General features: G+C 39.4%; 1 protein-coding gene across 1 annotated transcript in view; it reads left to right on the top strand.

Annotated features, from left to right (window-relative positions):
- The first annotated feature begins 11,977 nt into the window (after positions 1-11,977).
- PCDH17 (protocadherin 17) overlaps positions 11,978-26,510 on the top strand; it is a 94,717-nt gene continuing 80,184 nt past the window's right edge. The window contains exons 1-2 of the mRNA XM_082070697.1: positions 11,978-12,100; positions 13,791-16,842. Coding sequence (XP_081926823.1) covers positions 14,227-16,842 — 2,616 coding nt within the window. The 5' untranslated portion in view covers positions 11,978-12,100; positions 13,791-14,226. The remainder of the gene's footprint in view (positions 12,101-13,790; positions 16,843-26,510) is intronic.

Genomic DNA, 26,510 nt, shown 5'->3' with positions numbered 1-26,510 from the left:
AACAATGGTCCCTGTTTGTGGACTCTTTCCCACAAAGTCTGTAAATGAAAGAGTTCACTACATTACATGCTTAAGAATAGTCACGAGCTAAAAGTTAGATTTTAATTAAAAAAACAAACAAACAAATAGAAAGGAGTTGTAATTCAAAGTTCATTATTTAACTAAATGTGTTTCTATATAACTTCCATTGCTTGGGGACTTATTTAGTTTTTGCAGCATATGGACCAAATGATAACAAGATGATCATGCAGGTGGAGGTTTAAGTCTGGCTGTGCTTTGATGGTCCTTTAGTAGGAAAACTCAACACATAGTTACTTGGTAAAGTTCTGCAAGAGGGCAGAATCACAATTACAGCCATAACACTGCAGAGGCAATTTACATCTGCTGAAGAAGTGAATGCAATACTAACATGACTACAGCCCTGAAAGATCAGAAAAAATGATCAGGAATGCCACTTTTTCTTAGAGAATAAAATAGCAAAGCAATTTAAAATTCACTTCTTCAGCAGTTTTCTATATGATTATATCTTGTAATAAGAGCTCAATAATGTCTGAATTCAGACATTTTGGTGACCTAATGTATTTCATATAGCTTAAGTCCCTGACACCACCTATTAGCAATGATTTTATCTTTCTTTTGGTCATATGTGGACTTCTCTCACGTTTTCAACAGGCATTCATCACTGTAGCATGAGAACACCTAATATTAGTGCACCAAGCAGTACAAACTAATCTATCTTAATTATGTTCTGCCATCCTTGCTTCAAAGAGAAAAGTGTGAGCCATTTTGTCTCAATAAATTAAAGTTACCTACATATAAATTTTGGTATATACTTCCATTAAAGCAAGCTAAGTAAAGATAAAAGCTTTGCACCTGAAGCAGCAACTTGCTGAGGTGCAAAATGGTCATTGTGCCTCATGAGATTTCATTCCATTGTATCGGTTCTGTCCACCGAAGGTGTCAGGTCCTTCTCCAGATAAACTATATTTATGGCAGACTGCTTTACTGGGGCAAAAAAGCAGAATTGTGAACCACAGTTTTCATGAAGGACTCAGTCTTTTCGATACCCTGAATCATTAAGCACCTTCAGATAAGGGTGAGATATTGAACTTGATTGATACACCCTGAGACAGGCTTTGTGCTCTCATACATCAGGTGTCACTGGTTACACTGCAGCATCCTGTCAGCTGGAGTTGCCCATGCAACGGGTGTATGGCCTCACCATTACAGAAATGAAGATATAACTAATGCCAGGTAAAAAAAAACATTGTAAAAAAAAAAAATGACATGTTCTTGCACCCCAAAGGTGTTTGCATGCCCTTAATGTGGTGTGTAAAATAAGTAACTAATTAGAAAGTAAATTTTACTTCTTCAGAAAAACTTTAAATAGCAATCCTCCAAAAAGTATTTATTTTAGGTTTAACAGGAGTTGCTACACATTAAATAAGTGCTAGTTATTAAGAGATAGAGAAGAGGGAAAAAAAAAAAAAAGATAAAATCAATTATATAGTCCCTACATCTGAATGAATATATTTTAAATAACTATCCTCTTTTAGTAATATAACTGACTCATTAGATCCAAATTAAACACCTGTAGTGTAAACCAAACCTTAATTTTTAATTACTTATCTTAACATAACACACTCCCCTTTACACACTACAGTGGACACAGTTACTGGAACAGGCAAATGGCAGAAGTTAGCCATTTAAATACTTAATGATTGTGCACATTAAATAAAAATTGTCTGCAACATATATTTTGGAGTGATTTATTTGCAATTCAGATGTTATCTCTAGAAGTATGTAAAGCCGTTAAGTCTGCTAACAATTTAAGATATTACAATAAAGCAGAAAATTGTAGCAATTCATTTATGTTAATTTATTGACACTATAAATTCCTCAGGGCAGCGGCCATGAATACACTTCCCTGTAAAAAACTAAAAACTATTTTGGTACCTTACAGATAAAACCTAACAATAGAAATACTAACTAGGATTTACATTTGCATGGATTTTTTTTCCTGTTTTTCTTTTTTTTCCCTATTTTTATATAGATAGTTCAACAATATGTGCTTTAAAAAAAAAAAAAATTCACAGTAACAAGTGATTTCATGTGCACATCGATAAGATACCTTAAAGGACCTCATTTCCAGAACATGGAAACTTTGCAATTTTACAAAATCAAGCCTCTTTAAAATGACTTTCATAAAAACAGATAAATTCACTAAACATTTTTGTGGTCTCAAGGATACAGTATTTCATGTTATAATTTTAGGATTTGTTTTTAGTTTTGCAGCATTTTATAGGATTTTTTAAACATTAATTTTGCACCTTGGTTATTACATTTGGTTCTGGGTTTTTTATAGCACTGAATTCTGATTAATCACTTATGACAAGACTGTAAGACAGCAGTTTGCCTGCAGAAAGGGGGATGCATAGCAGCACTGTCCCAGGAGCAAACAGAGAAGGGAATTATGACTTTTAGAAACATAATTTCCTCTTTTGCTTGCCCCTGGCTCTAAGCGGTGGACACAAACTCCCACTACCCTGTGCTGGCAGCCAACTGTCAGGTCAGCTCATCTCGGATGCCCAATGTGTTGAGGGGATGAAGCCAAAGCCCTGCATGTCCCTGAGCATTGCTGCCAATGCCCCATCAGGATGGGGACGGGTGGCCCCATGCAGGCTGCTGTCATCACTCTCCAGCTTTCGCTGTGACCTGCAGTCCCAGCAGCCCATGCCAGGACTCAAGCCCTCGAGTCTCCCTTATTTTCCTGCACACTGGGGATAAGAGGATTTGACAACCCTGTTTGGTGATTACACCACTGAACTGAACTTCAATTTGGTACACAAATAAGGCAAAACAATCATCTCCTACCCCATCATCCAGTTGTAGCTATACTGGACATATCAGGCAAAGAACCTCATCTTGTAATTCCTGTGGGTACTTGCAAATTAATCGGAGCTGGATCCTCACTCGCCATCAAAAAATGAAAGGGAGCTTCATACAAATAAACAGGTCGTGTTGCATCTACAGACATGTCAGACTTTGAAAACCTCATGCTCTGGACAGCCTTGCATTGCTGCTAATTGGTATGTTTTTTCTTTAAAAAGTGAAAATTCTAACCTTTTACTTGACAGATATGTGGGTAAAATGCCACATAACATTTTGAAAGCTTATCTATAGTCTGCTGTTTATGAGTCTTGTTTACGTTGGAGCTCACACAGGAATATACAAATGAAAAGGGTTAGCAGGAACAAAACTGAATAGTTGGTTTCAAATAAATGTGTAAACCAGTGAAGAAAGGTTTTCACCTACAGAAGATCTAAAGATGTTGCTCCCTATTAAAAGGCAACCATACAAATGTGACACTCGACTCAACACATTTTTTTATTATCATTATTTATTCGTAGTTGTGTCCCTGTACTTCTGGGATGAGGAGTAGAGACAGTTTCATTACCTGTTTTGCTTTGTTTCTTTCTTTCTAATCTTATGAAACTGCAGCTAGAAGAGAGTAAATGGGATTCCATTTCTCTGTGAGATTTAGCAACGGAATTGTTTACAGTGTTGCAATCAGTCATGTTTAAAGTAGAGCTACTAACTGCATTACTGAATAAGGGAGTACTTTAGAAACAAAAGGGTTGCATAGCAGGCAAATTTAGTGTGTAGAATCTTTAGTATGCAATGTATAAGAAATTTCATAAACCCTAGGGAGAGCTTGCAATTTTGTTAGTGGGTGAAAAATGCTAACTTAGAAAAACTAAAATGATAAAAATATGGAAATAACTGACAATCAAAAAGCTGGATTAATTCTCTGGTTTATATTTGTTGCTTGGGTTTTTTTCTTCTTTTTTTGTTATTTTTGGTTTTATTTCCAGTAGGAATTTTATCTCCTGCAAATTTATGCACACAGATTACTTTGCACTTATAATTCAGGCTTATTCTCTCCAGGAAACTATGCACTGCACTTGGAAACTAGAAATTTCAAAGACCATGATATCTTTGTCTTATTTGAGGATTGGATGTAAGAATACCAGCAGGAGTGAATTTATCTGACTCAGGAAATTATTTCAGAGTCATCCTCGATACTCTGCTTCTAGCCACTATTTGAAGGTAGGATCACCAGTTCTGAGTTTCCACAAAGATATTGGTTTTACCTTCACAAGCAAATCAGTGACCTGTATGACTGATGTTACAGCCTTCAACCTCTAAGCAGTGCTTTGAGAGGAAAAGTGATTCATTGAACTCTACCACAATTCCTTGGCTACTGCCAGTAAACGTTAGCTCTGAAGCAACTGTAATACAGAAATATTGGAAGAGAGTGAACAACAAAAACCTACCATTCCATAAAAAGCAATACTCTGATGCTTAAAATTTGGGAAAATGCTTTGAATAAGTGACTCAAACCTCCTGCAGCTTGAATGTGTGAAATGTGGGAAGCCTGTGGTGTTCCAGTTAAAACACTTACTGGCTCTGCTGTGCTACATGGAGATTCAACTTGACTCAACATTAGCCTGCTCTCAGTAATATTGTAACTTATAATGTGCATTTATTTTCTTCTTAAAGGAGGTCCAGAGACACACTATGTTGAGATTTCAGTGAATTACAAATTACTAACTATTATTATCAACAATAGGATTATTAATATAATATCTTAATATCATTAAGGACAGTTGCGCATAAAAAAACCAGCTTGCTCAGACTCCACTGGGTCAGTAATCTTGTTTGTTTAGACTTTTGGGGGGTTTTTAATTTCTTCATTTTTTAATTAAGAGAATGAAAAAGATTAATTCTATACCTAACCTCACTGAGCATAACCTTAAAGCCTACTTGGCAGAGCATCTTTCTTACAGTTCCATGCAGCACATGCTTTTGCCCTTAGACTGCTCTCATGAAATACATTTGTCAAGACTTTCATCAGGGCTCCCATTTTCTATGACTCTCCTGACCTTTCATATCAGCAGATATGTTCTTCTTGAAATGTTACTTTAATTTTGGCTTCTCCGACTTTGTCCTCTGTCAGTACTTCTACCTGCACAATGTATGTCACTTAGGCAGATCTTCAAGCTGGATCTGCTCCTACCTTTTCCTTAAAGAGAGCATTACCAGTCCTCCCAGAAAAGTTTGAAACCCCAAAGATCAGATTTTACTACAAAACAAAGCTTCATACATCACCCAAAGTGGGACAGACTAGAAAATATGTAGATGAAGATACCCTGGCTCACGCTGCTGTGAGACAGCAGGTCTGTTTGTCTGTGTGTGGCCTCAGAGCAGCAGCTCCACCGGTTCACAGAGGATTAAGCACAGTCCTCACCCCAAGCCCAAGAGAACATTTTCTTTCCTTCCCCTCTGAGACTTGAATAGCAGTTCTGTTCCCTGCTTTTCTCAGCAGTTTCTAGAGTTCCTGCTCACTTTTATATTTTCCTTTTTTTTTTTTCCCCTTCCTTCTTCTCATTTTTAATGCTGCATTTCAGCAGGTTCCTTCACTTGTGCAATTTGGCATGACACAATCTCCCCCATTTCCAGAGTGCAGCCTAACACAAGGGAGAATAAGAAGACAAACATCTGTCCTGTCCTGCCATCTAATCTTTAAAAGACATAGGGAACATTAACCTACAATAATTGTAGACAAACTAAACATCATCTACTAACCCAAGTATTTAGTAAGTTTTAATGACATATATAACCTTCTAAACAAATATTTAAATCATTATAATAATAAAGGGTGTTTGTGCACTAGTCTCTAACAGACTTTTCCCAAATAATTAGCAAAACAGATTTGCATCAGTAAAGTACTTTGTTGTTTAGTGAAACAAAATATATTGCTGAGCTATATATATTCTAATGTAATTTACCATTAAAAGAAAAAAATACCATGTTTAAGAAAAAATCCATAAAATGTTTGCTTCAGAAAAGTTGCTAAATGCTTCAGCATATCCTTTATTTGAACATGCAAATATGTTCTATTCTATGTTAAGAAATCTAATGTCTATATTTACACAGTATATTACTAACTCAGTGGTAATATCAGTGTGTGTATTATGACAACATGCCAAGTTATATCACATGATCACATCACCGTGCCATTTCATAGCCCTAGGATTAGCATCATGTTATAATAAATTTACTAAAATGTTGTAATTTTTAATGTTCTAGGATTTTTTTTTTATATGAGGCAATGTAAGTAAACTAACAGCCCACTTGACCATTACCTGGGTATCTCTCTGTCTCTCCATCATTCTGCCCAGTAACTTTGTGACCTACTGGCCAATTTTAATCAAATTTGCGAGTGGGATAGACATTTCTAAGGTTATCATGGTTTAAATTTCATTCTGCTTGGTGGGTGTGTATGGGAGATAAATTGATACCCTAACTAAGAGAAGAAAAAGTACCTGTTGTACCTTTCCAGGCAGCTGCTGCCTGGCCCAGCAACATGTCCCTCTCAGCCAGCCACTCACCTCTGCAGGGTAACCAGCACTGAAGACAAAGGAGGAAGCTGGTAGTAGTGGCAGTGGGAAAATTAAGAGACACATCTGTACGAAACTGGCATTCATTAGTTCAACTGCTCTTGAACAGATTGATTTATGTTTTAGAATCATTCAGAAAACTTCTAGTCTGTTTGAAACATGCTGGCTTTGATTTCAAAGTGTGTCCTGTTTTAACTTGAATTGAAAAAAAAAAAAAAGTAAAAGTTCCCGTATTCTGTGCTAAACAGTCACTAGATAACATGCTTGAAAACTGGCATAAGAATTCAAGTCCTAAGCCACTTATCTGTGGCTTAACAAGTCACCCTTTCTGTAAGCCTAATGAATCTTTGTGTTTGTTTCCAAAATGACACAGGTACAACTGTAAATGTAATACTTCCCAGCTAGATAGAAGACATAGGTACCAACTGTTTCAGTGACAATCTCGGGCTTATCTCCTACTTGATAATTCCCTTTGCCTGAAGTCTTTTTAAACAGCTCTATGCCTCACTTCAGCACTTTTTCCTGTTTTTCTCCCTTCCATTAGTCTACTAACATCATTTGCAGACACTTCCCTTCTCCTGTCTTTACCTGCTTTACTGTTATTTCTTGTTCTCTTTCTCAGCAACTATCCTTTCTTCTACATGTCTTGCTGGTGTGGACTCACATTTAAATTGACATAAAACTGCTTACATAAAGAGCGACAAAAGTAGTTCTTTTTCCAATTGTTCTGTTGTTACTTTGAAACATAATAATAAAAGGAAGAAATGTCCTTTTAATCTATGTAAGTTGTGCTACTTTGCTAATGGGACGGATCAAATCAGTGGAAATGTTTCTATCGATTTAATTGAGTTTCTGAACAGTATTTCTCTTACATTTCTCTAGATACTATATAATTTCTATTTTTAATTGTCATTTCAAATAATTTTCCTAGTACTGAAAGTAAAGCTTGCAATTCATTGATCACCGTTTTAGTCCTTTTAAAAGACAAACAGATTTTGTACCTTTTAATCCTCACACATAGTAACTGATCTTAATGACTGCATATTTTTAACAGTTCATTTACCTCATTTTCAGATTGTGTAAGAACACTTGATGACTACCATTTAGTAGACACTTTTCACTCTTCAAGAATCTCTTTGATGACACCTCAGCGGACACCCACATCTCATCTTTGTTACTAAAAAAAAGTTGACCTGAGGAAATGTCTTCATTTGATGTGAGTACTAGAATACAGAAATATAATTTTTATGCACCAATTTTTCTTTTATAGCTGGCCAAGTAATAGGCCTGCCGGTTCTGTCATGGCTTCCTCATATTGATAAAGTGTGTGTTTGTTTTCAGACGGTAATTTATTCTCTTATATTTTTTTGTTCCTCAAATTCCCTCCTTGGCCTTTCTAATTTTACTTCTTTCTATTGTTTTCAAGGTGATTGGATTTGGGCTTTCCCAATGATACACTTTAGGCTCAAATAACTTAAATATTGAACCTTGACATTTAACTATATTGATCTTTTCCTTGCCTTCCTTTTTTCTTTTATTTGTTTAGGGATATTTCTTCTGAGACTTTTGTGCTATGCTTAAGTACCCTCCACACTGAGACTAAAGATTTTTATTTCAATGCTTCTGATTGAGGATATTTCTTATTCCTCTTTTTTTGAAAGTAGAAAGGTTTACCTGTCTTTGCTGAGGACAGAATAATAAATTAGTAGATTTAGTTATGAAACTCTCCCACAAAAAAGTCTGAATACTGTTGTATTATCTTCATGATTAATCCACATTTTTTAAAAAGTTGGGTTTGAGATGTGTCCTGCTCCTATCACTTAGTTTGATTGATGTGAGGTACATTTCAAGTATCAAAAAGTAGTTTTCCAAAGCATAATTTAACCCCATCCATATGTAGGTTATTGTTAAGGCTGTTACATTGGAGAATTCCTTGTTGAGCTTCTCCTATACAGTCTGTTTAATGTTTTCTTCTTAATCTGTCAGAAAGTGTAAGCCTTCTATATGTGTATACTTATTATTAAAGATTTGCATTTTATCTGTGTATTAGCTTCTCCACAGGATAGTTTTCTCATCAAACTGTTAATAAGCATTTTTTATTTTGTTTTTGTCTCATTTTTTTTGAAAAAAAAATACAGTATATATTCAATATATAATGACGTGGCACAACACATAGGTATTATTGGCACTCATTGGCATTACATTAATACATTTAATTTCTGACTTTTCCCTGTGAAAAACAAAGGGATTTACTGATGAATGTATAGAAAATTATGAAGCTAGTCTAAGCTGTCAAATACGTAGTGTGTGCTAAAACTTTGACAGAAAAAGTATTTTAAATATATTGTAAAATCATTGAACAAATAAAATATTCATTACTTGCACAGGTGGATTAAAATCAATAAATGCCATTTTGTTGTTATATACTGTCTGATGTAACAAACATCAGCCTGGCAGAAGCATATATTCATATACAGGTATAATTTTTTTATGTGGTTCTTTTCAGTTAGGCACCTAAGGCTTTCTTTGGTTTAAGAGCCACAATTTTTAAAGATGTCAAGATGATATAATTTCCAATAAATCATTAGAAATTGATAACAATCAGCCGTATCTGAAAATGAGTATTAAAAATAACTCTGTTGAAGTTAACACTAAAAACCACAATGACTTGTAGGTGTTTCATTTATGATCATCAGTCAGTCATAGGTTTGAGGATCCAATGCTAGTGATTCAGATTTCATCTTTCCTTCTCTAAGTATTCCATGTGTGTCGTTGGTATCAATGGGGTGTTGTAAGATGAAAGATGTTTGATAAAAAGGAAGATTTTACAAGCAAAGTCTCCAGTTACGTTGATAAAAGGTTATATAGTTTTTCCCTTAATTCAGAGTCTTGAGTACTTATTTTACAAACTGCAGAGTACCCCAAATTGTATTGACTTCTTTGTGGAGTATTTATTGTGTAATGCTGAGTCATATTTAAAAAAAAAAAAAAAAAAAAGAAAAGCATTCACTAGGCTAGAGAAAAAAAGTGATGGAGACACTAGCCTCCCACCACCCAAAAAAACAAACAAACAAACAAACAAAAAAAACAAACAGTAAAATTCACGTTGGTGGTTTTCTTTTTTTCTTTTTCACATACATAAAGAATAAGAAACATTTTCAGTAATATATTACTCAGTAGATGCCACTGTAATAGTGAAACTTTTGGTTTATCCTCCTGGTGCTCTTCTGCTCCCTCAGCAAGGAAATTAGCGTCACCGTATATGTACACGCTCAGGCATACACACACACTATATACCCCCAATGCAGCAGTAACTCTAGCACGCTAGAGGGAGCCATTACATAATTGCAATGACCCTTTTTTTTCCCCAATTAGCAGAACTTGCATAGAAAATATCCGGACATCCCAAGACATACTCCAGGTTTGGCATAGGCTGGGGATTGACGAAAGAACAGCACAGGACTCGTGTTACAGTGGAATAAGGTCTCCTGATAGCTCAGAGGCTTACTCTGGTGTTCATTCCATTTTTAAATTGTGCTGCTTTTATAGGGAACTTCTCCAAATAAGTGACTTAGCCAAATACGCCGGTTTCCATCAGCCAATCTGAAGCCCTCATTCAGAAAGCAAAGCCCATATTGTAAACATATCCTTCATTTCGTCTGTCTGTCGCTCTCACACAGCAAGTTGGCACGTCTGAGAGTAGTGATTTTACGCTGCCACTAATGTATGTATAGTTTATTTATATATTGCATTTTATCGCAGCATTAGTTTTATAATGGTTACTAGCAGACTCGTTCTGCATGGCAAGCTATCCGTTTCAAAGATACAAAGAGGTCTTCAGGGCGGGAAGATGGGTCTAGAAAGAACACTTATCTGAATTTAAAAATTCGTAAGACTTTCTCCAAGTCAAATGATATTTACGGGCATAGTAACTCAGAAAGGGCTGTGGGTTATCCTATTGAGCAAGACGAAAGAGTAGCTTCCTTAACTGAGCATTTAAGAGCCGCTCCTAAAATAATTAAATAATTGTCACAACCTCTTGTAATTGTTCTAGAGTTGATTTTTTTCTTTTTCTTTTTTTTTTTTTTTTCTCTTTTCCCCCTAAATGATTCATGCTACTTACACGCTCGTCACTCACAGCTCACAAATGGCAGCTTCATCTCAGTAGGCGCGGATCGAGACCATGAGACCGGCGCTCCAACAATCCGAGCACTCACCTTTCCAGCCTCAGCGCTCCCCCCGCGCCCACCGCCCCGGCCGAGAGCCTCCCGCCGCGGCGGGGGCGGAGGCGGGCGCCGCGCGGGGCGGGGAGCGAGGGGAAGGGAGGAGAGGGCGCTGCTGCAGCCCCGAGCCCCGCGCCGCAGGTCTGCCGCCGCGCCCGTTCCCCGCCCAGTCGTACCGCGGCTCCACGGGCATCGGGGGATGCTCCCACCCTCAGGACCTGCCCCTCGGAGAGAGGGACACCCATTCGGGGCGACTCCCGTAGGGCCGAGGCGGAGGTGGCGGGTGTACTCATCCATTCCCCCCCCCCCACCATGCATCCCCGGGGCGGCGGGAGGGTGCGCTGGGATCCCTGGGGACTCGGGGTCCAGGCCGCGGAGTCGAGTTCCTCGCCCTCGCAGTGCCTTGGCGGAGTAGGGGGGTGTCACGTCCCTGCGCCTTTCCCACCCGTCATCACAGACGACTTGTTAATATGTCTTAAAAATAAATAAATAAGGGGGGGAGGTGGTATAGAAATAAATAAATAACGCGGAGCCGTGGCGGGGGCGCGGCGGTGCGGTGCGGTGCGCGGCGACAAGACACCGCAGCCCGCTCGCCCGGTACCCTTCGCACGTTGCGCGTCTCCCACCGAACCGATCTAATCAATGACACCCAGCGCCCGCCGCGGCCCCGCCCCTCCCCCGCCCGCCCGCCTCCTCCCATTGGCGGCTCGGCGTCGGGGCCGGTCGCCGCCGCTGCCACCGATTGGCTGGCGGGGAATCCGTATCAATGTTTAAGCCGCGGCGTGAGGTGAATAGAGGCAGTCGGCGAGCGGCGCTGGGCGAGCGCGGCGGCCCCGGCGTTACTGCAGTGAGGGAGTCGAGGGGGAGAGAGAGAGAGAGAGAGAGAGGCAGAGAGCGGCTCCAACTGTTGAATTTTCGCCGAATTCTCCACTTACCTGCGGGCGGCTGGTGAAATGGATCTGGTTTATGGGAAGTCGGCGTTACTTTCGCGTGCTGTCTGGCTAAGACTGGCGACCGTCTGTTCGAAATGGGCCACTCATCAATGAGGCAGAGAAGAACATTCATTTTTTTTCTTCTTTTCTTTTTCTTTTGAAAGCCTCTCTACCACAGGTTGCAGAATTGTGTACTTTGGGTCCGGACTCAAATAAAGGAGGAAAAAAAAAAAAACCAAAACAAACAGTGCAGAACTGAGACTCGGAACTAGATCTGTGAGCTGTATGTTTTTATTGGGGTTTTTGTTGTTTTTTTTTTCTATTTTTTTCTTTTAATATGAAAGATCTCTGATTTATATGACACATAACACTGAGGAAAGGTGGTTAAAAACACTCAGCAAAGCAGGAGACAGACGCGCCTCTGTGCCAGTGAGTGGATAACAGCCTTGTTTTCCTGATCCTCAGTCTCCCGGAGAAAGAGGTATAGTAAAAGTGTAGCTGGATCTGACACCCCCTCCCATTCTTTTTTTTTTTTTTTTTTCCTCCCTTCTCCCCCCCCTCTCCCCCCCCACCTCCAAAATATAAACCTGATTAATTTTTTCTCCTGTCTATAGAGTGAGTCAGAGAAGCGTTAGGGAGAAGCTGCAACTAATGTCTGTGAAGGGAGGAACAGGAGGCGATAGTGAATGTGATTTGTTCCGCTGGATCTGACTCATCCAGCAGATTGAAGCACCTGCATTCCTGGATGTGACATTCATTTATTTCTGGGTTTTAGAAGAACCTGAAATAAAATTTAGTTACCCTTCCCCAATACTTACCTACACATCTTATCGCTGGGAAAGGGATATCGGAGCGGGGGAACGCATCTGGCGTTGCCGCCGCTTTTCTCCCCTCTACAAAGATGCCCAGAGAGACCGTTAAAGCTTGAAAGGATTGCAAAAAACCGCATCACACCAATCGCGAAACTGCATAGTTTTTAATATAAGCGAATTAGTCGTTTAAAAGATCTCCCACTTTATTCATCGCCAGGATTGTTTTTCCTCTTCTTCTCCCCTCCTCTAAATGAAGAGGACTAGGCGGCAGTGTCATTGGAAGGAGATGCTGAATAGGAAGAAAAGAGAGGCACTTGACAGCGCAGCCCTGTGAATACAGAGACTGTTTCCCTTTTAGCGAGAGACTAAGACAGAGAGAGAGAGAGTGAGTGTGTGTGGGGGGGGGTGGCTTTTCTTTCTTTCTCTCTTCCTCCCCTTCCTTTCTCACTCTTTCTCTCTCTTGCTGCCTTTTTTTTTTTTTTTTTTTTAATCTATGCGTCCAGCCATGGGTTGCCTGTTGATTTCCTCTCGGTTGGAGAGAAAAGCAAACTGGAATTAAACTGCATCGAGAAAAGTGCAGCTCCTCAGACACGCATACGCACACACGCATAGATACACATAGAGAAAGGATGTGGTGGTGGCGGCGGCTACTGGCCTGTCTTAAAGAAACCCAAGTGTGCATCTGATTGAGCACAGTCTGTGATTTCTCTCAAAATATATATTTACTGGCTAATAATGACGGTCAGCTGGTGGGTTTCTTAATTTTTTTTTTTTTCTCCACAAAAGGACGAATGGGAGGCTGGTAGTAGAGGGAGAAAAAGGAAACTACAAATCCGGACACTAGTTTTTGCAGGGGTTTTTTTGTGTATGTTTTGTTTCTGCCTCTTGCCCTGCAATCCTCCTTTCCTTCTGATTCGGGAAGGAAAGAGTGAGGGTGTACGAGACAGAGAGGGGGGAAATACCGGTGGCAGCGAGATGCAGCTCTCTGCCGCAAGCAATGCAAGATCAGATCTCTAAATGCAGCAAAACACTCCCTGAAAACCAACAACCCCGCGGTGCAATCAGACATTTCACTGCCTCTCACTGCACACGAAGAGGGCTTCAACAACAAGCTGAGACTTTTTTTTCCCCTTCTGTCTCTCTCCCACCCCTTCAGTCTACTCCATCACAAGCGATGAATAGCAAATAAGCTTTTCTACCCCTGCTGACAGACTTGTGGCCACCCTCCTTTCCTATGTATATATGAATACACGTATTTGAAAAATAATATTTTTGATCGTTTTTAGAAAAACAACCACTGCCGCCGATTTTTTATTATTGTTATTTTTATTATCCTTTGTACATCTGCGGGGATTCAAGGATCGGGAACGCTTCGTATGCCCGGAGGAGAAGATCTTTTGCGAATTTTCTGATTTTTTAAATCCTCCTACTGCCGAAGTTGGACAGCCGAAGTAACTGCGAGGGGACTGCAAGCACGGCAAGCGCTTGCTGAAACGTTGCCGAAGCTGCTCCCCCGCCTCTCTGCTGCTCCCCCCACCCCCCTTGCGATTGCTCCCTCCCTCTGAGCTACATGGTCCATTTGCTGCCTCTCATCCTGTGTCTTTGCAGATGTTTTAGAGCAACAGGTTCAGGAACTTAAAATATAGGGGTGGGGAGAGAGAAGGAAAAAAAAAATCAAAAAAAGAGAGAGAGACGACGGAGGAGGAGGAAGAACAAACCCAGAGCAGGAGGCAGAGAACACGGGGACAACCCTGGTCGCCGCTGCAGCTGCTGCTACCCCCACCCCTCCTCGGGGATGTACCTTTCCATTTGTTGCTTCTTCCTCTACTGGGCACCCGCCCTGTCGCTGAAGAACCTGAATTACTCGGTGCCGGAGGAGCAGGGAGCAGGCACGGTCATCGGGAACATCGGCCGCGATGCGCGGCTGGCGGCGGGCTCGGTGGGAGGCGGGATGCTGCCCGCGGAGCGCGGCGCTCCCGGCGGCGGCCGCGGCCCCAAGTCCACCTTCCGAGTGCTGGAGAACTCGGCCCCTCACCTCCTGGATGTGGACGGGGAGAGCGGGCTCCTCTACACCAAGCAGCGCATCGACCGGGAGGCGCTGTGCCGGCGCAACACCAAGTGCCAGCTCTCCCTCGAGGTGTTCGCCAACGACCAGGAGATCTGCATGATCAAGGTGGAGATCCAGGACCTGAATGACAATGCACCGGCGTTCCCTTCTGACCAAGTGGACATGGACATCTCAGAAAATGCTGCTCCAGGCACCCGCTTCCCCCTCACCAGTGCCCATGACCCAGATGCTGGGGACAACGGGCTGCGCACCTACCTGCTCACCCGTGATGACTACGGTCTCTTCTCTCTTGATGTGAAGTCCCGTGGTGATGGCACGAAGTTTCCAGAGCTGGTCATCCAGAAGCCATTAGACCGTGAGGAGCAGAGTCACCACACCCTGGTGCTGACAGCACTGGATGGTGGTGACCCACCACGTTCGGGCACTGTGCAGATCAATGTGCGCCTCATTGACTCTAATGACAACAGCCCTGTCTTTGAAGCAGCCTCCTATGTGGTAGAGCTGCCGGAGAATGCACCACTGGGTACTGCTGTCATTGACCTTAATGCCACTGATGCCGACGAGGGTACCAATGGAGAGGTGCTCTACTCCTTTAGTGGCTATGCACCTGAGCGTGTTCGCGACCTGTTTAGCATTGACCCACAGAGTGGCCTCATCCGTGTCAAGGGCAATCTGGACTATGAGGAGAGCGGCCTCATTGAGATTGATGTTCAGGCTCGGGACCTGGGGCCCAATCCCATCCCCGCTCACTGCAAGGTCACCGTCCGCCTCATTGACCGCAATGACAATGCACCCACCATTGGCTTTGTCTCTGTTCGCCAGGGAGCACTGAGTGAGGCTGCCCCACCAGGAACTGTCATTGCCCTGGTGCGAGTCACTGACCGTGACTCAGGCAAGAATGGGCAGCTCCAGTGCCGGGTGCTGGGCGGTGGCGGTGGGCCTGGAGCCATTCCTTTCACCCTGGAGGAAAACTATGATAACTTCTACACAGTGGTCACTGACCGACCCCTGGACCGTGAGGCACAGGATGAGTACAATGTGACCATTGTGGCACGTGATGGAGGCAACCCTCCACTCAACTCCACCAAGTCATTTTCTGTCCGGATCCTCGATGAGAATGACAACCCACCCCGCTTCAGCAAGAACCTCTATGTGTTACAGGTGCCTGAGAACAACATCCCTGGAGAGTACCTGGGCTCTGTCTTGGCCCAGGACCCTGACCTGGGCCAAAATGGGACAGTCTCTTACTCCATTCTGCCCGGGCATGTGGGTGATGTTTCCATTTACACCTATGTTTCTGTCAACCCCACCAATGGTGCTATCTATGCCCTGAGGAGCTTCAACTACGAGCAGACAAAACACTTTGAGTTTCGCGTGCTGGCCAAAGACTCAGGTTCACCCCACCGCGAAAGCAACGCCACGGTACGTGTCACGGTGCTCGATGTCAATGACAATGCACCCCTCATTGTCCTGCCTGCCCTCATCAATGACACTGCCGAGCTGCAGGTGCCACGCAATGCTGGGGTGGGCTATCCCGTGGGCACCGTCCGTGCCCTGGACAGTGACTTTGGGGAGAGTGGACGCCTCACATATGAGATTGTGGAAGGCAATGAGGAGCACCTCTTTGAGATGGACCCCACTAGTGGCGAGATACGCACCTTGCACCCCTACTGGGAGGAGCTCAGCCCTGTGGCTGAACTGGTGGTAAAAGTCAGTGACCACGGCAAGCCCAGCCTCTCCGCAGTGGCCAAGCTCATTGTCAGGGCCTTGGCAGGGCCCCTGCCTGAGGCTGGTGAGCCACAGGTGAATGGTGAGCAGCATCGGCGACCACACTGGGACTTGTCACTGCCCCTGATCGTGACGCTGAGTACTGTCTCCATCATCTTGCTGGCTGCCATGATCACTATTGCCGTGAAGTGCAAGCGAGAGAACAAGGAGATCCGCACCTATAATTGTCGCATTGCTGAGTATAGCCACCCTCAGCTGGGAGGAGGGGGAGGCAGTGGCGGGGGAGGAGGAGGCAGTGGCAGTGGAGGGAGCAAGGGCAAGAAGAAGAAGATCAGCAAGAATGACATTATGCTGGTGCCCAGTGAGGGCGAGGACAGCCGAGGTCCCCTCAATGTCATGAATGTGGTGAGCAGCCCATCCCTGGCCACATCACCCATGTACTTTGACTACCAGACCCGCCTGCCCCTCAGCTCTCCCAGGTCTGAGGTGATGTACCTGAAGCCCGCCTCCAACAACCTGACTGTACCCCAGGGACATGTGGGCTGCCACACCAGCTTCACAGGGCAAGGGACTAACGCCAGCGAGGCTCCCCCGAGCCGGATGTCCATAATTCAGGTAGGAGACTTTTAGAATACCCTGGACCTCACTTTAGACTCTGGTTTAACTTTACCTTTTGTCTGCAGTGAAATCTGCTGTAAGGCACCACTGAAGGGACCAACACATGTCACTACAGAGAGGTGGACTTAAAGTGGGACCAGACCACATCTGGTGGGTCTGGTTCTGCTGTCACACTGGTGTTTCCAATGTGATTCAAAAGTAAATGCCCACTGAGACAGAGTTACATCAGTACAAAAGAGGTGCATGTGAGAGCACAGACAGGCATTTAGTAGGTTAGGGGCATGCTGGGGTATTTTTGCAGAAGATCATCAGACAAAGGTGGGCGCTTCCACAGGTTTCACTTTGCTTTGGTTTGGGGTAGAGAAGGGGGAAGGTGTTTCTGAAGCAGTCATATCATCTGCAGTAACTAATAGGGTGTGGGAGAAACTCTACACACTGAGGACATCTATTGCAGCAGTGTATTATAGCCCTCCAACCCTGTATGTAAATATGAGCTAGCTTTCCAAGTCTTTAATTTTTATAATTTCCTTCTTTAGAATATCTATACATAATTTATTTATTTTTTTTTTTTTTTTTTTTACATGTAACAGTATCATTGGGGCCCCATTGCCTCCTCCTCTTCCCATAAACAACCAAACCTTCAGCGCTTAAAATTTTGCTTAGTCAAATAGAAAGAAAATGTGTGTGGTCATTCCCTTCTATACCAAATGTTAACAAAACTCACATCCTGTCATAAAACAATAAAACAACTGGTCAGATTTCCAGTAGCCTGAGTAGATATTGATGATTGCTTTATACTAAGAGACTTACATGCTTTTTCTTCTGCCAAAGCTCATTTAGAAATTATAGCTGGGCTGCGTTCTGCACACTGTCCTCTACCAACTTTTGTGATTCTGAGAAATGTCAGAATTTGGACCATTGGATATAGGGTGCTAATTAAAGAATGACTTAATTTTTAGCAGATAGTTTAAAATTTATACTCAGAAGATGTATTCCAGAGCGACGAACTTGCAGAGTGAAGGTGAGGGCAGAATTTGGCTCCAGTTGATTTAATTGAAAGTATTACTTCATGATTAATGCAGCCTAATGTTCAAATACTACAGGTATGTTCCAAAGTGATTTTTAACATTTGAATTGAAAGCAGGCTCTGGATAATGACTAATAAATATACTTGAAATGTCATATCTGTTTTATCCTATGGTTCTCCTAATATGCTGTTCTGAGTCATAGGGGAATGAGCTGAGTGTATCAGAAGTGACACAGACTCATTTTGTGTATGAAGCAAGTGGGAAAGAAGTTGCACTGTAGACACTTGATGTACCAAAAGAAAATTCATTATATCTTTGAGTTATCATGCCCTGCCGTCTGTGAACACTGAATGTTCTAGTTGCCGCCTGTATCTAATGTTTTAAACAAAATAGAAGTGGCCATTGGTAATTGTCAGGTTAAGTAACCAAAATTCCAGTAACTGATAGCCTGTAAACTGAATATTTATAACCAGGAAAAAAAAAAAGAAAAAAGAAAAAAAAAAGAAAAACAGCTGTCTGTACAAGGTCACTGTGAACTAATCACCAACCCACTATTGAGTTGTGTCACAGAAACAATTTCATTTTATGCCTATCATGGATTTGTGTTGCTATCAATTAGGTGAGGGGAGCAATACTTTAAATCTGAAATTGATTTTAACAAAAAGTGACACTTCAGTAAGGAGTTTAGGTTAGGGCACAACCAGAGATAATTTGCTTTATTATTCATGCTTTAAAAACCAAATAACTTTCAATGATACTTGTTTAAGTAATGTCAACTTTTTACTGTAAAATGGAGTTGTCAGAATGCTAAAAAAAAAACACACTTTTTTTCCTACCGACAAGTGTAATAGTTACTAAAAGACAGAAAATTATACTTTCCTACAACCATGTAATGTCTATATAAAACATTTAATTCATGTATTGATGCTACTCAGTAGTAAAGATTCAATTGTAGTGTAAAATCCCTATGGAAAATATGATTCGCTTTTTTACAGTGTTCACTGTATAATATCAATCATGATTTTTTTCTGAGATCTATATAAAGTTAAAAAAGGAATTTCCTCCCTTAAAAAGGTGTGTTGTGCTTTCTGTAACAGTTTTCATTATGACAGCTGTGGGAAATATTAATCATAACCCCTCATAACACATACTGGTCTATCTAATATTGTGTTTACTTTCCCTGAACATCTACACAGAGTGTTTCAGATGTATAGATGGTCAACCAGTAGATGAGAAAACTTTCATTTCTCCCTAGTGAACAACCTGTTCAAACATACTTATTGATACTATATTTCATAGTTGTATTGACAAAACGAATACACAGTATGAAACAAGAGCAGTTGGTTCCTGTTTAGGAAAGGTTTAGACTTAAAGTAGCTAGATAAGAAAATCTGATCTTCTTCACTCTAATTTTATGTTACTAAAATACATTTTGTATTCTCCATCTCCACATCCCTGAAGTAAATTTTATATAAAATTTGTGTTTAGAATGTAGATACTACTTTGTGTCTGCTCCTGTACTTCTGCCTCATGTAAAATTCAAACTTAGGAGGAAATAGTAAAGGATCAGCCCTCTCTCTGGATCTACTGTATCCTTAATCACTCCAGGAAACCTATGTCTGGAAAAGCAAATTGCACAGTTAGGAATCAAAGGTATAGCCAGTGGAAAAAAGGTACAGATTTCAAACAGCTGCTTCACCACCTCCTTTCATTAGTCAATTCAGAAAAGCAGTCTTCTTTTTTACCTCAGTAAGGGAAGGGTAAATGACTGTATAAATGTTCTCTAGCAATATTCACTTTAGTTTTTCCAGATTATTAATGAGCCACAGTAATCTTGCACTATCTGTTACATACAGTGATACTGGTTGTCTTCATTCTTATTTTCTTGCAAGTGTTTAATGTCAGAATTCTTTAGCAGGAGCCTGTTATTAAAACTTTAAGTTTATATATATATATATGTGTGTGTATATATATCTATATATATACACACACACACACACATACTTACATATCCATGAATATATATATATACATACTAAATATTATATTATTACCTAGTACATCCAATTGAGTCTGTAAATATTTAAAATCAAATAAATTATTTATTTCTCAGTAAGATCCAAATCCTCTCACTCCTGTTAGAAGTGTGTAACATATTTTTGCTTTGCAGTAAGAGCCAGTAAAGTAAATACGCCTTATGATTCCCTTATTTTTCATGAAGAGTATTTTATTCTACAGATAGCCCAATTGATATCAATGAATACCTGTGGAGTAAAGTGTTACTTAGTGACGATGGTTTTCAGACTGACCCAAAATGACCAGCAGCTGAAAAAATACTATCTGGTATGTGTAAGAGAGGTGTCATCTTACTTCTCTTCAAGTGACTTCTGCTACATGTTAGTCACACAGTTTAACAACTTGTGTGTTTACTCACTACTTTTTAGCATCCAGCTATATGTCATGGTTGTGATAGTTCTATGCATCCATGAACTTCTTCAACACAAAAAAAAAGCAAAACCAAAAACAAACAAACAAACAAACAAAAACAAAACAAAAAAAAAAACCCTGAACAACTTGTATACATTCATATATACATACACATGTATATATATATATGTAATTTTGGATGGATAAGCAAGGATGCAGTATACCTCCAGTTTTTATTGGTGCAAGAGATTTGCACATTCTTAGCGCCTTTGAAAATAGACCATTTGTGTTTTTATGCACACGTGAGGTCAATGTGAATGAAGAACAGTGTTTAGTAACATACTGGGAAGTCAGAAAAGCTACACTTTAGCATGTTTCATTGCTTTTAATTTCAGCAATCATATTGTAAATATACTTTAAAAAATGCTTTCAAATGTCAGTCTGTTAAAAATACCGAAATATAGGCCAGTGCTATATAATTTTCGTTGCCAGATTCAAAATTCCATGTGACTTTTGAATCACTTAGGGTCCAAACAATTAATTTTTATTGGGGGAGAAAAAAAAAAGAAAGGCAGGAGAAAATGGAAAATCTATGTGGCTCTGAAAGAAGATTTCTGTTCACTCTACACCGTAAGGACTACTGGGCAAATTCTGTTTGTCTCATTCTGGTGAGTAAATTAAGCTGAACTACTCATCTGAGTAAGAGAAACAGGATTTTGCTATATTTTGAAGAGTAGACATTAGAAAAAGAAATATCATGTACAAACATGCATATATATATTTGTATCTCTCCTACCAAAAAGTTCTGAGTTAATCAGTTTGCCTTTCCCTGGGCGAACAAGCCACAATTTCTTCTTGCAGGTTTCCAATACATAAAAGAGTAGATGGATAAAGGGAAACAGTTTCTTTAAAGAGAGAGGTTCTGGAAATAGGTTCCTCAAAGTGACATAACAATAGTGTAGAAAATGATCTACATATGCAAGGCATGTTGATCATCCTAGAGATTATTTATTATGATATTTGTGGTGCAGCTTGGAGAGGTCTGTAAATATATCAGGAATGAGATGGGAGTGAATAAATAGAACGGTGGTCACACCTTTTGATAAACAAAGGTTAAAAAAGATTGACTGTGTTGGAAGTATCTCTCAAGCTGTGAATCACCGTAGCTGCTGTACTAGGTAGTCCTGTAGCATTTGAAGTTAAAGTACAGATCATTCTTAATACTTCAGGCACCTGATGTGTATGATGTGTCAATAGCTTACTGTCAAGTCCCAGTGCAGCTTCGTCACCAGGTATCTGGTAGTACCTAAGAAGACAGAGTCTTCAGGGGAAATAAAAAATCATAAGCTATATTAATGCTGCTCTGTCTTTGGATATACTGCTCCGTACTTGGAGCAACTTCAGGTCAGAAATTTCAAGATTACAAAAAGAAGTCTGCAGCTGCTGCAGTGTAAGGAGAAACAGATTTCCTCACAGAAGTTGTATTTATTCTTAGTGTTTTAAATTCCTACCTGAAAACAGAGGTATTCATATTTTATTTTCGTATCTTCTGCTGCAAATAAGGAACATTATCATCTCTCACTAGAGCTAGTAGAAATTAACATTTTGCACCAAGAGGGGCAGTTCCACCCATTTGCAAGTTTGCAGGTTTGTTCTCTATTATTCTCCAAAATCTGCAGCTGCATATTCTGGGGCTGTATCTAAAGACATCAAATCATCCTCAGATGAAACTTCAGAACTACCTGGCTAAGAAGCATTATGGTAGTTTTTACGGTGTTACAAGGCTAGATGTCTTTCAAAATAGCTCTGTGAATGTTTGCATTGTGTAATACAGTCTTCCTTTAGTGTGATTTTGAGTTATGTCATTCTGTAGCTTTAGCTTTACATATTCAATGAAGTCAATACCAAGGTTGGCTGTGTAAAAATTTCAGAACAGGATCTTTTCTATATTCCTGTAAAACATTATCTCATTTTTTGCCAAGACACGCTGCATAGTACTGTGACACAAAGTATATATATATTTTAGGACCAGATATGGCAACATACTGCTTACTATGGCATCCTCTCTGGCTGCTGGAATGGGCAGAGGGAGCAGAATTGGGCTTTTATTCTGTGTTACACCTGCTCTGGTCTTGATCTTGAGCTCGTTGCTGGTATGGTTTATAGCATTATTATTCCAAAAGTTTAATTCCTGATATATAGGCCTATGTGAGATCTAAAGAACTTTCCAAGATAAAATACGATAATATAGAACAAGAAACACAATAAAGACTTTTTAAGAGTCTGAAGTAGAGTAATGATATTATGAGAAAGAAAATGATATTGCCAGAATGGAAATTCTCATTAACTAATAAATTAAGAATAATAATGTCTCTGCAGAACTTGCTGTTTTATAAAGTATAAGATTTGAAAAATGCCAGTGCAGTTAAAATAAGACATGAAACAAGTAATGCAGGATTTACCAGATCATGACTCTCAATGGCTTTAAAAAGTTATCTCAGCTTTCTTCATCCTGGTGCTCACTGTCACTACCTAACCTTAAATGGGAAAATTCACACAAATTTGTGATTACCAATGTAATTTTGATGACCCATGTTGACGAAAAGGACTGTTGTTACTCACATTTCAGTCAATTGCATAATTTTGACTTCATCAATGTTTTCAGTGGTTCAAGAGTAAATTGTGACTACAAACCTTACAGAGTGAGGCTTAGCATGAGTTGACTCTTTATTTTTAGATCTCAGCCTTTCATGATGTTTTCTTACAGCTTCTTTACAAACAACTAAGGAGGCTGGAATTTAGAAGATTTTTTAACTATGATGTGAACTGTAACACAATCAGATGTGCAGCTGAAAGAAGAAATCAAAGACTCCTTTGAACATATTGTTGAATAAATATTTTCATATCTTTTTGAAAGTGTACATAATACAATATTATTCTTAAAATTCAGCAAATACTGTTACATGTAGAAGTATCATTAGACACATGTAAATATTTTCAAATATTACTTGGTATTAAGAAAGCAGAGATGCAACCTGGCTTCACTAATGAGGAAAAAAATGTCACGAAAAATAATTTCTTCCTGAGTCACAACCTCTGACAGTAAAACAGTTGTGATGTTGTTTTGAAATGAAAACAGACATTTTTTCTCCCCCCCTTCCCTCCCCCAGCATTTTTTCTTTTCACTTACTTCTTCCTCAGGAAGTGTTAACATACTGATAATATTTTCACATATGATTTTAAAGATCCTGCTTAGTTTTTTTGTTTTTTGTTTGTTTGTTTGTTTGTTGTTCTCATAAAAGTTAAAATGCCTTGTCAAATTAGTTTTTGGTTCAATATGCAAGACACTCATTCTACATATAAAAAGTGTATGTATATGGATTGTTGGGTTTTTTCCTTAAGAAAACATATAGGATGCATGACAAAGGTCTTGAGATACCTCTTCAAAACTGAGGAGTGCCTGCACATGTAAATAAAAGATATTTTGACACTAATATTAGTATTTTCCAACAGGTAAGAATTTTCTGTGAAAAGAACTTGCACAATGATTTGTTGACTGGAGCAGAAACACAGCCCTGTTTTTTATCTTTAAAAGTATAGAAGCAATCCTTTGATGTCAAAAGGTCAGAATAGAGCAGTTGGAACAAATTTTTGCAGCAGATAGCCTGAGAGCTTTGTACTGTCAATTGTATCTCTGCTTCAGCTGTAAGAAGAGAAGTGGTGAAATTAGTGCTAAAGGGTTCAAAAATGTGTGAAACAAGTGAAACTCTTAGGGGACTTCAGGCTTTTATCTAAATAGAAAAAAAAACACTACAACAAAAACAAACAAACAGCAAAAGGTAATAGAAAGAGAGTGGCAAACTGGGTTTGGGGAAAAAGTTCCTTGAGTTTAAGTGTTTCATTTGTTATGTTTTTAACGGGGCAACAGGAGATTAACTGGTTGTTGCTGCTTTTGCTGATATGATGAGATGAAACGGTGTACAGCCTGCCATAAATCTTTGCCAGGATGCATTCTAAGCCCTAGTAATATATTTGTAATACTCTTTTTAATGCAACCTTTGTTTCTTAGTCTACTGTAGACATTTATCTGTCTATCTATCTATCTATCTATCTATCTATCTATCTATCAATTTATTTATTTATCTATTTATTTATTTTTACAGAATAAGATTCTGGATTCATTACTGTAAATCCTATGAGAAAAAAGGAAGTAGATATTTTTTTAAAGTATTTTAGATAAAATACTCAGTATTAAGTACTACATTCAAGAACAAGCATATTCACGTGAATTTTCCGTGTTAATTAGGATATTAGTCAGTGCTTTAAATAACTTTCTTCTGCAGTCAAACATTTTCTAGCTAAATCCCAAAGGCTGCTGATATAATTCCTATTTATTAAGGTCACATGAGAAGCATTTCTTTCTGGTACTGAATTGCCTCCACTAGTTCATTGTATCACCTGTACAGAAAGAATAGCAGAAGATGAATTCATCTTGCTTGAGTTTAGAAGATAGATCCTTTTTTGGTCTGGTGATTTGTCCTCAAAATCGAGGAGTCCCTCTAATATAAAGGTATTGGTATGTAATTTCAGCAAATTATCAGTGTTACTTGTACAGGACAGCACAGAGATCAAATTGCATCTCACTTTCATGCAGTGAGGGGTTATCTTCTCTTTCAGACCTCAAGATAATCAGTCTCATGAAGGTCTATTTGCAATTTAGTACATTATAAGTGATATAGGCAAGTAAAACCCTTCAAGTAAACAGTATTTTATTTTAGCCATGGACCTTTCTATTGGCTTTGTGATGAATGTATCAGGTCAGAATTCCTCTTGTTCATAAAATACTTTTACCCATAATAGAAATGTTTCTAATCACATCCTGTTCCCTGCTGGGCCATTGGATGCTGCCACCTCCATGGCACACCAAAGAAGGACTCCAAAGTGGAAAGGAAAAGCCTCGTTACAAGATACAAATGCACAATTTGAGCTGTGTGGGTGGGACCTCTGATCGATGTATTGTAAGTTCTTGCAGTAATAGACATGCAAAATTAGTTTCAGGCAGTGTTTCAGACCATCTATTGATGTATGTGTGACATGCTTGTATTTGCCTGTACTAGCTCCAGTGACACTATGATTACTGGTATTTGCAGTCCTTGCCCTGGAAGACTTCCAGGCAGTTTTATTGTATTGAAATGGCTCTTACAGTTCATTGAACATCCAGCATAACACTGCTGAATATGATTGGCGCGTTTACATATATTTATTAAAAAAATCAGGCAGTTAAACTGCATAATTATGGGAAAACGAATCATAACAATAAAAGATCATTTAAGTTAACAAGCTTTGTGATCAAAGGATAAATACAGGTTGGATAAATGAGACTCTAGATGTAACTAATCTACATAAATAGGCTTTGGTCTGATTAGAGGAAAGGAATATATTAAAATAATCTAAAGGTATTAAAAACATTTTACTTCAGTATTTTTTTAACATCTAGTTTTATTTTATAATATTTTTAACATTTCTGCTCAGTAAAAATAGCTGTGTTCAGTGGTAAACTACTTTTATGTGTTTTTATTTCTTAATTAACAATGTTTACAGTGCAAAGAAAGTCTAAACTAATACATGTAAAGTAACATCGTAGTTGTCATTCTAGTTTGAATGCGTTGTGTGTCAAAAACGTTACACATTTTTTAATGTTTTAATTTAAAATTTTTTAATGTTGCAATGGTTTTTGATTGATTTTTAATTAAAGAAAAACATTAAAGGGAACATTTAAAGAACAATTTCTTGTTTACTGTCTTTATCAGCAGAGAGCAGCCTTTGTAGTGTTTGAAAGCTGGTGCATTAAAAATCAATTTCAAGTCTTCAAAGCTATAAACTCTTGCTTGCTTTGTAGATATATACTGTTTTTAAAATCATTGGAAGCACACTTGACAATTGAATTAAAAACAAAAGGTAAATAATGGGTTCATGAAAATTTGAAGGATTTTAATGTATTTTTAATAATAGTGAAAAGATTTTTTACACAGAGCAGACATGTGAATCACAACTTGTAGCTTTTAAATGCATAATTTGTTTCTAAAGACAGTTATATGTATTCTTTTATTAATAGAATTTTGTTTCAAACTTCTGTTCATGTTATTTTGTTGTTGTTAATGAATGGCATGATTCAAACACAGAACATGTCAGTCAGTTTCTTTACTTACG

The sequence above is a fragment of the Streptopelia decaocto genome (genome assembly GCF_964273445.1).
Source record: "Streptopelia decaocto genome assembly, chromosome: 1".
NCBI lineage: Eukaryota > Metazoa > Chordata > Aves > Columbiformes > Columbidae > Streptopelia > Streptopelia decaocto.
The sequence above is the reverse complement of the archived record's forward strand: the minus strand, read 5'-3'. Positions and strand labels throughout refer to the sequence as shown.